This window comes from Hypomesus nipponensis, chromosome 19, assembly GCF_054491055.1.
Source record: "Hypomesus nipponensis isolate SF chromosome 19, ASM5449105v1, whole genome shotgun sequence".
NCBI lineage: Eukaryota > Metazoa > Chordata > Actinopteri > Osmeriformes > Osmeridae > Hypomesus > Hypomesus nipponensis.
In genome coordinates, this window is record NC_140379.1 from 11,551,974 (window position 1) to 11,562,060 (window position 10,087).

The following is a 10,087-nucleotide window of genomic DNA, read 5'->3' on the forward strand; positions in this document are numbered from 1 at the left end:
CTGGTAGACAAGCAGAATCTTTCATTCAGCTAACAACTATTGGTATAGCTTAAAGGGGATTTGAGGCCTACTGTATTATTTTGTCCACTGATTTAAGTGGTCTTATAGACTGTCACAAATGAAAATACTAGTAAGCAAAGCTCAGACATTGTTTCGCTTTTTTTGTTATAATTTACAGGCATGCTGGTGGTTAACGTCACCTGGCGAAACAAGACGTATGTTGGCACCCTTTTAGACTGCACACGGCATGACTGGGCTCCACCAAGGTAAGATTTCTCTCCCTGCATGAAAACCAGAAAGTGTCCATTGAAACTCAAATATAGACATGATCATCACTCACTATGCTCTCACTCTATACTTTATCATACCAGCACTTAGTTGCCTGAACTCTTCATAAAGTGCATCTCATTAATCTGTTAATATCAGCCCTGAGCCTGGTCTATGCAATTTAGTCGTATTTCTTGAGGTGCTGGTGTTTTATATTTATTAGAAAAGTATTTTGTTTGACCCACTCACATACACTTTTTCTTATATTTTTTTTTACTTGAAAAATAGAATTGTCAAACTTAATAGACTGAACATAATCCTTTTCCTGTTTCAGATAAGTAATGAGTCATATATCTGAGCCTCTGTCACCCTACTGATGTATTTACATCTCTGGCTGCTGTTGAAATTGTTTGTCAAGAATCTTAGGGAGGAAGCTATGACTCATTGCAGCCTAATGTCTATTTGCCACAGATTACTAACCTTCTCTGTTGCTCAGAAAGATAATTACATTAGAATTAGAGACATGGGATATGAATGAAGTTATGATTACAAGGCAGGTGTGCACAGGCCTCGTTTTAGCATTTCATAGCCATGAGTAAGGAATTGATGTTTTTTCCTATTTTCCTTTGCACACTGTTGCACTTATACTTATTAGTTATTGTGTTGCATGTTGTCCTAATGTTCACCTGTAAAACAATTTGTAATGCATTTGATTATGAATAATTATTAAGTCATCACTCCATTTGCAGTCATTCATTGTTCATGTATTATACCAATGTATATTTTTCACACATTTAGGTTCTGTGAATCCCCCACCAGTGATTTGGAGATGAGGAATGGGCGAGGACGAGGCAAGCGGATAAGGCCTAACAGCAACACACCCATAAATGAGAACAGCAATTCATCGGACAACAAGGGCAACAACAGCAATAAGACCCGGGCCGCGTCCAACAGTAAGGGCAGACGGGGCAGTCAACCCTCGTCGGAACGCCGCACGCCACCCAACAGCAACACAGAGGACATCAAGGCCAGCCCCTCCTCAGCCAGCAAGCGCAAGACCAAACCCACCTCTGACATGGAACCTAATTCAAGTTCAGAGGACACCAAAGGCAACAAGCGCATGCGCACAAACTCCAATAGTGGAGGCGCCATACTGCCCTCTGTCCCCATCCCTTCTATTAAGACTGAAACCCTCCCACCACCCCTAGACCGCAATTGCCCTTCGCCAGCCCTTATTGACTGCCCACACCCCAACTGCAACAAAAAGTACAAGCACATCAATGGTCTCAAATACCATCAAGCTCGTGCCCACAATGATGACGACATTAAGCTGGACCTGGATGGGGATAGTGAGTACGGGGAGGATTCCACTCTCCATCCTGATCCAGGAAACTGCAATGGAGCCTCCATAAGCCAGAAAGGCTGCCTCTCTCCGGCACGGTCGGTCACTCCCAAAGGTAGAGGCTTTGACGCACAGAGTCAGTCCCCATCCCCCGGCAAGTTTGGCTCACGATCAGCCAGTAAAAAGAAGAGCGGTGAAGCAGACCCAGAAGCTGGTGGAACACCAATGGAAGGTTGTGATGACGGGCCTTGTCTGACTGATGAAGCCAGCAATGATGGAATGGAGGAAAAGCGAGGCTCAAAAAAGTCCAGCAGTGGCGTCAAGTCTGAAAAACTTGCACAGAAGACTATGAAGACATCCAGGCCCCCCCCACCACAAGGCACTGTAGCGTCGCAGCAGCTATACTCCCTCCAGGCCTCGCCCTTCTCTGCAGGAAACCCCAATGCTTCTCCAGGAATGTCTCCAATGATGCAGGGGGTTCCCAAAAGCCCACAAATGAAAAGTGCTCAGCCTAAACCCCCCAATATGGGAGATCCTTCCCTGAACCCTGCATCTAATGGCTCCAAGGACAAGAAAAAGAAGGACAAAAAGAAAAAAGATGTTGGGAAGGAAGCAGATAGCCCCAAACCTCCAGGGAAAGGCGGGAAACCAGAGGATGGAAAAAGCCCATATTCTGAATCCTCCGATCCAGGAAGCAAAAGTGACGGACTCCTCAATGGCTCCTCCGACCCCCACCAGAGTCGATTAGCCAGCATCAAGGCTGAAGCTGATAAAATCTACAGCTTCACTGATAATTCCCCAAGTCCATCCATTGGAGTGGCCAGTCGAATTGATAGCACAGGGATGCCACAGCCCTTAACACCACTCCATGTTGTAACCCAAAATGGTGCTGACAACTCCTCAGTAAAGACCAACAGCCCAGCATACTCTGATATATCAGATGCTGGAGAGGATGGGGAGGGGAAAGTAGAAGGTGTCAAAGTCAAGACTGAAGACCAAGCCATCAGGGAAAGCGCCAAGAAAACCCTATTCCCCAACCAGACGCCCAATAAGGATTCCCCTTACTACGCTAACTATGAGACATACTACTCGCCAAACTACACCAACGCCAGTCCGGGTGGGCCCAACACAGGAACACCAATGGCTGAAAGTCAGGTCAAAGTCAAAAGGGAGGAAGATCAGGACCAGGGGGAGGAGAAGATAAAGGTTGAACCACATGAAGATCGCAAAGCTGACATCATTGCTTCTAGTCAGCCACAACATCAACCCTCAGTAATCCAGCAGCGATCCAACATGTACATGCAACCACTGTACTACAACCAGTACGCTTACGTTCCCCCATATGCATACCATCCAGACCAGGCCTATCACAACCACTTACTGAACACTAACCCAGCCTACCGACAACAGTACGAGGAGCGTCAGCGACAGGTGGCCGAGCAACACAGAGCAGCAGAAAAGAAATCGGATGCCATCATGAAAGAGCGAGAGGTGTCCATGAAAGAGGAGTGGAAACAGAAGGCATCCATGCCTCCTACCCTTTCCAAAGCCCCAAGTCAGTCAGATTTGGGCAAGGGACCTCAACCTCCAGGCAAGACTAGGGATTCCCCTTTAGAACCTTCCAAGTCCATTGGAGGCATTAAGGGAGAAGACTCAAAGTCCCAGCAGTCCGAAGGGCTAAAGATAAAGCTGAATGAAGGGGGACACCAGGGGAAAGAGGACTCCAAGCCAGGTTTAGATTACAGAGGGCAGACGGGAGTAGAGCAGTCAATGTGGCACAGACAGGTAAAATGTCTTCTTTATCATATTATCAGAGATGCACATGTCATTAGCACAACATATGTCTCACTAAACATTTCTAGGAACCTCTATTAATTATGTTTACCCTATGGATATTAGGTTATCAGTTTTTAGACCTTTATGTAGGTTTGCATCACTTCTGTAGGAAGGCAGCCCATTTTAATGCTTTAATATTGTCTACCTCAACAAGTACGCTGAGAACCAGAAGCCCCAGCAAGAAGATGACCAGCAGCAGCAGCAGCAACAACAACAGCCTCGATGGAAAGACGAGAGGGACAGGGAACGTGAGCGAGACAGGAAAGGAAAGGACGATAGGCCCAGACCCAGCGGTGGTCCCAAAGAAGAGGGCAAAGACGGCTCAGACCCTCGTGCAATGTCTGAAGAACACCGGGGCATGAGTAAAGACCCACGTGGCAATGCCCACATGCAGTTCTCATCCCCCCTGGCACAGCACCAGGGGTACATGCCCTACATGCACGGTTACCCCTATGGCCAGGGCTATGACCCCGGCCATCCTGGGTACAGAGGAATGCCCTCAGTAATGATGCAGAACTATCCAGGTAAGAGATTTGATGCTATATAAAACCCACTGTTACTCACATTGCAATTGGAATTTACTCCCCCAACACTTCAATTTAGTTGATAGCCTTATAGTGCTGTAGGTCTCTGAGGGTGTTATGACCCAAGATTAAACCAAGACGACAAATGAGCGTGAAAGCAATACTGACGAGCAGCACAGTAATCTGTTACTTAATCCATGGACTTACTCCAGCATTTCACTTTCAGGGTCATACCTGCCTGCAGGCTACCCATTCTCTCCTTATGCCGGCAAGATGGCCGCAGGCGAGGAGGGCGGTGACAAATCCCGTGCAAGCCCCACCGTGAGCAAAGCAGCCTCAGACTCCAAAGCCCTGGATATCCTACACCAGCATGCCAGTCAGTACAAAAGCAAATCCCCCACGGTGGGTGACAAGCCTTCCCACGAGAGGGAGAGAGAACGAGAGAGAGGAGGTGGAGGGGACCGTGACAGGGAGAGAGAAAGGGAGAGGGACGTGGACAGACCTCGCTCCTCACCCTCCCAGCGCATCATGCCCTCTCATCACCACCTCAGCTACCCACTGCTCACAGGGCAGTATGATCTGTCCTACGGCACAGGTCAGTCTTGAGATGAGCTCTGATCATGATACTGTTGTTGTTATGAAGGGGTTGAAGTGTAAGGTCCCCCTCCAAGTTAAAGTTGGTAAAAAGGTTTCAAACCTTAATAGAGGTCTGCAGATGTCGACTATCTTTCCTTCCTATTCATTTTAAGTTCTGGATGTAGGTCATTGGAGATTTCCACAGAACTGATACAATTACTACTGATATAAATACTGATATAGGAGCTATAACTGACATACAATCATGTTCCACCTCGCACAGGTCTCTCATCATCCGCTATTGTTGCCAGTCAGCAAGCTGCAGCCCCCTCCCTCTACCCACCGGCACGGAGGTGAGAACGGTAAGGCCCATAGCCAGCCAGACAGACAGATGTAGACACATGAACAATAGTACCCATATATTAACATATTAGTTGGAAGAGGCAATCATCAATATTAAGTGCAGTTGGAGATATTCTCAAATGACAGGCCTTTTTAGTCTTTGTGTAATATGCATTTAGGAAACTGGGCCACAGTTGTCTCAGTAAAGTACACTGTAATGAAATGTAATAGATCAGAGGAGTGCTTATATGCACATTTATATAATAAATAAACTGTATTTATGAACGTAGACGAGAACTGTAAAGCAAAGACTGAGAAAGAAACAAGCGGCGGGACGACACAAATATGCAGTGACACATTTTTAAGCAAAACAACAGTAATCTCAATGACAGATGTGCTAGGGCGTGGAGGGAAATGCTGGCCAAAAAGGGTCCTAGTCAGACGTGTGATGTTGTCAACCCTGTAGTCTGCAAACAATTCTTCACCCAACCTTGTGAAAAAGAAACTAAGCAGTTGGTGTCTCACAGCGCCCATCTCCGTCTGCTGACGTTCTACCAGTCTCAGACGAGGCTCCCAGAGCACTGAACAAGGCTCTAAACCAGCCCTCACTGCACCAGAGAACCCACCTCAATATGCAGTGCAGCACTTGCCCCCTTCAGTTGTTCATCTGAAACAGGTCTTTTGAGGACAGCAGCTCAATACAGTGGTGATGAGGGGAAATTGTAGTGTGATACTGTACAACAGTCACAGCGCTGTCATAGCCTGCACTGGCCTCTAGTGGTAGAACACATTCTCTCATTGTTCTGATTATGATCCTTATGGATGTGGCTTGTATTAGATAATGCAATGGTCTCATACTGTAAGAACAGGGATATTGAGTTATTTATATATATTTTTTTAATTGTTCAAATAGTTATTTAAATTTAGCCCTTTGAAAAATGATTGCAGAATAGATTTTTTAATTTTTTTTATAACTTTTTACTAGACACATGTTTTCGCCTGAAATGTGATTTGGTTTATAATGGAATATAAACCATGGTTACATGGAAACATTGGGACTATGTTAATGAGGGTTTTGATCTAAATATTGTATCTATGTCTGTTTGTTTTGTTAATATAGGGAGACCTGACCGACTCACCTCAACGCTGCAACGATTCATGTGACTGGATCACATGAGCGGAAGTCCGTTCCCAGAATCCATTTTAGACATCAGTTGAATGGTGTTTCTATATTTTTAGTTCTCTGCCAGGATTTTCTGGAAGAGGTCTTTTTTTTCTTTTTCTTGCATCCCCTAGCATCTCTTAACTCGTTACTCCCCTCTCCCAACCCCAGACTTTAATAGGACTGATACACTCAACCAAGGTTCCAAGCCATCACTCTCTGTCAACTAGGCAGACAACCAACCAACTGCTGATATCTTCTTGTCTTTGCACTGTCGACAAACTCATGCAAAAAGAAACTTGACTGGCTGCCTGAACAGCTAAAAAATGTTTTGACTGCATTGTTTTTTTTGTCATGTGCAGAATATGGCAGGGGATTGGGCTCGGGTGGCCGAGAGAAGGGGGGGGGGGGGGGCAAACAAAATAAAGACTGACAAAAAAGTAAATCATGTTGAAATGATTGAACTTGATGTCCTTGGTTTGTTGTTTAAGATGTAAAAGTTTATCCTCACAAAATACAGGTTACATGTTGAGAAAATAGTTTGGAAAATACAATCCACAGACAAAAACCTTCTGAGATTTTGAGTTTGCATTTTACCTTCTACTTCCAATGATTCTTCATTTGAAAAGTATGATAAACTCAAAGTTCATTTTTCAGGGAATAAGTCATATTAGAGGAGATTGCAGTTCACACAATCTAACAATATCTAAGGTTTTTTTCTTCTGTTTTATTGACATGTTTATTGTTGACTTACGGCATGACTTTTTATCCTTTGGTTATGATTCCTTCATGTCCTCGGTCTCAGCTGGTATCTCAATCCCAATACCCTCTTCTTACTCTGAAACACCAACATCCTCATACACATCCACACCAACACACTAGTCAAGATGGCACTTGACAGTTTGACCTCTGTCTGAGTTACCTAAAGCTGAGCATTTACAGTCCTGTAAATGCTCAGTTAACTCATGCTAACTTTCCATTTGTGCAGAAAGAGTTCTGGCCCACAATGGCATTAGTGGAATCAAAGAATCGGCAAACAGAAAAGGGGATATGGAAGCAAGCAATGGAAGGCAACAAGAAAATAAAAATGGACCACGTACAACCAGCTGCTACATCAAGGATAACACCATCCTGCTGACTGCACCACTGTTATGGAATACATTTTCTCAGCCTTGTGTTTAGAATAGCCAATATAGATTCAACCATGCCTGGATGGCGTACCTGTTGAACTCTTGATAGATTAAGGCTCCAGACGACATACCCCAAAAACTGATACATGGTCACATTAAAGCAGGGCTCCTCTACTGGAAATCACTTGTACTTACTCCTCTCTTCTCATATTATTGGTGTTCAATTGCAAGTCTCTCCTCTAATCTATAATTATCATTGGTTCATGGGCTGCTGCTTTTGGGTGTCTTTGAGAAATTATACTTTTTTAATGGGGATATGGTATATTTAATCTACTTGTCATCAAATTGCAGGCATTAATGCTATAGCGTTGCCTGGTTTAGGTGGCTGTGGGAAAGCTTGGTAAAGTGTATTGAGTGCTTTAGAAGTGTACTGGGTTCAGAAATCTCCACTGGGGAAGGGTAGGATGGAGTGGGCTGTCTCCCATAAATGCTCAGTATGGCAAAATACAGTACATTGAAGCATCCAGCAGGAAACTTTGCCAGTGGAATGAGCTTTCTGTGGCATGGTGCCACATCTTAAATGATCATTAAACCTTTATCTATTAGCCTTTTTAATTAAAGTGGCACAGACTTGATAGGCTACAAATATTTTAACATCATGCGCTTAGAGAAATGCTTAGATATCTGAAGGAGCAGTACAGTCAGGTGGCATATTCACGTAATTGGCAAGACTGTTCATGTTACACCCCTGAAACAGCATGACTTACCCCAGAAAGATTCATTCCAAGACTACAAAAAGTCTGGGTGTATTTCTACTAGCTCGTCTCTGTTGTCAGAGTGATTATTAAACAGATTGATTGTCCAGCCTGTAAATCTGAATGTGACAGTGTTTTGACATGTAAGATCTCCTACTGTAAATAGTAGGGTTATGGTACATAGGCAGCTGTGATATTGTCATGTAAATCAGTGGAGTATAATTCTAAATGTACCTGAGAAGGTGGCAAAAGAACCTTTCTCTACATCAGATAAGGGATACACTGTATTTGGAGGGTTACATTATATGTTCTGTAAATGTCCAACTCACTACTGTCCCTAACCGTAACCATGTTTAATATCAGATTTGGTTTGTTGGTATTTTGAGTGTCTGTAGATTATCTACAGGGGCAACCTCAATTGAAGTATTGTCTGGATAGGGATTAAGATTTTACCTGTGAAATTATCATATATGGTTTAGACAAGTGCAGTTAATCTCAAAATAAGAAAAGAAAAGTTGATTTGTAGGCGAAACAAGTTGAAAATTAAGCATCATAAAATGTATGGAAAAGCCAAACATGTTTATACTCCTGGCGAATGACTAGAGAAATTGATCACTTTATTTCTCTACTTTGTCATTACTCCTTTATATAAAAAGTGGCACAATAATTTTCTCATTTGGCTCCTGCGAAATGTAACCTAAAAACTAGGAGATATTTTCTGATGCCATTAAGGGCCAAACGGTGCATGTTACAGACCCCTCCACCCTCCTTTCTTGGTCCTCCCAATCACATCTCTCGATACCCCAAATATCAGTCTTCGGTACTTTCAAGGATGTTTACAACCCCTTTCTCTTCTTAGTGAGGAACTTAGCACTCAGCATCCTCACCAACTCTACTCTGTTTCCCCTTCACCCCCCACTCCCCCGTTTGTGTAAAGTGTACATTATCATGGTTCTTTTTTATACAATACTGTAACTTGCCTTGTGCAATTGAGGCAAACAAATAAATCTTTTTATGAGACAATCATATCTGTTATTATGTGAGTGGATCCCTTCGTATTTAAGAGAGAGAAACGAAACAGCTATGGTAATTATATGCAGCTATAATTATTGCAAGCCTCTTTGTACTTCATACAGTATGCAAGTTATTTAAAAATGTTCCTAGGAATACCTTCTAATGGTATAGACTAAAGTGCAGAGCTTTCAATTGTCTATTTTTGAGCCAAGTGTCATTGTTATGGCATTCACAGCATTTATGTAAAATAGCCACTGGGGGGCAGTCTTAATGTGTATATGTGATCCTGAGAAACAGGTCATTAAAACCAGTCATCTTTTGACTGGTAAATTTGACTTAATATGCTGAGCCAATGATATCCTGCTTTAACTGTGATAGTATTAATCATGATGCACTTTAAAGCACAGTGCTTGCAAGGATTTACTTTTGAGCATAAGATCAATTGCATATTTTGAAGAGAAGCCTCAGAATTCATGGCCATGAAAATTCAGTCAGATTGAATACACTGTTTTTGAACAGCCTGTATCAGTTTAAAAGAAAAAACCCAGTGAGACTTACCTGATGCTGAAACAGAATGTCTATGCAACACAATTGTTTTCACTTGCAAGTTGCAATTTTCACACTAAGCACAAATTACCTCTTGTTCTCTTTCCAAAGTGCCTCTATTGGAAACTAAAGTTCCCACACGGCAGTGTTCTGTGTCTGAGAGCAACATGGTGATGCAGTGGCAGAGAGATTATGCAAGGGATGATTTTGCCGAGTGTAAATGTGAAATCTGATTATCCCCAATGCTCTTTGGAGGGAGGACAAGGGGGGGTGGGGGATGGGGGATGGCAACAGGGGTTGGCTAGAGGAGAAAGAGGCGACGGGGGAGGAGAGTAAATAGAAATGTGCTGAGGCAATGGCTTATCCAGAGGACAGCTCTGTGCCGACACTGTATTTGACAGGGCGTCGCCGGGACGGACACTGCGTAGGGAGGTTCTCTCCGGGACATCAAAGGTGTGCCGAGGGCAGACTCTGGGGGGGGGTTCATGGGATGCACTATCTATGCAGCCAGCCCTGAGGCCCTGCCTGTGGACGAGGCCACAGGCCAGGACCCACGCCAGAACTTAAACCAGCACCACCCACATGGTACCTGT

The 10,087-nt window shown here is 43.8% G+C and overlaps 1 protein-coding gene across 5 annotated transcripts in view; it reads left to right on the forward strand.

Moving 5' to 3' along the window:
• Positions 1 to 8,960, forward strand: part of znf609b (zinc finger protein 609b) — a 52,408-nt gene extending 43,448 nt beyond the window's left edge. For 3 of the 5 annotated variants that reach the window (XM_084682230.1, XM_084682234.1, XM_084682235.1), the window contains 6 exons: positions 179 to 266; positions 1,066 to 3,394; positions 3,600 to 3,969; positions 4,196 to 4,564; positions 4,829 to 4,898; positions 6,008 to 8,960. In XM_084682230.1, coding sequence (XP_084538356.1) covers positions 179 to 266; positions 1,066 to 3,394; positions 3,600 to 3,969; positions 4,196 to 4,564; positions 4,829 to 4,898; positions 6,008 to 6,017 — 3,236 coding nt within the window. In that variant the 3' untranslated portion in view covers positions 6,018 to 8,960. Of the gene's footprint in view, positions 1 to 178; positions 267 to 1,065; positions 3,395 to 3,599; positions 3,970 to 4,195; positions 4,565 to 4,828; positions 4,908 to 6,007 lie in introns of all 5 variants that reach the window. The other 2 variants (XM_084682231.1, XM_084682233.1) reach the window with 2 other exon arrangements.
• The last annotated feature ends 1,127 nt before the right edge of the window (positions 8,961 to 10,087 follow it).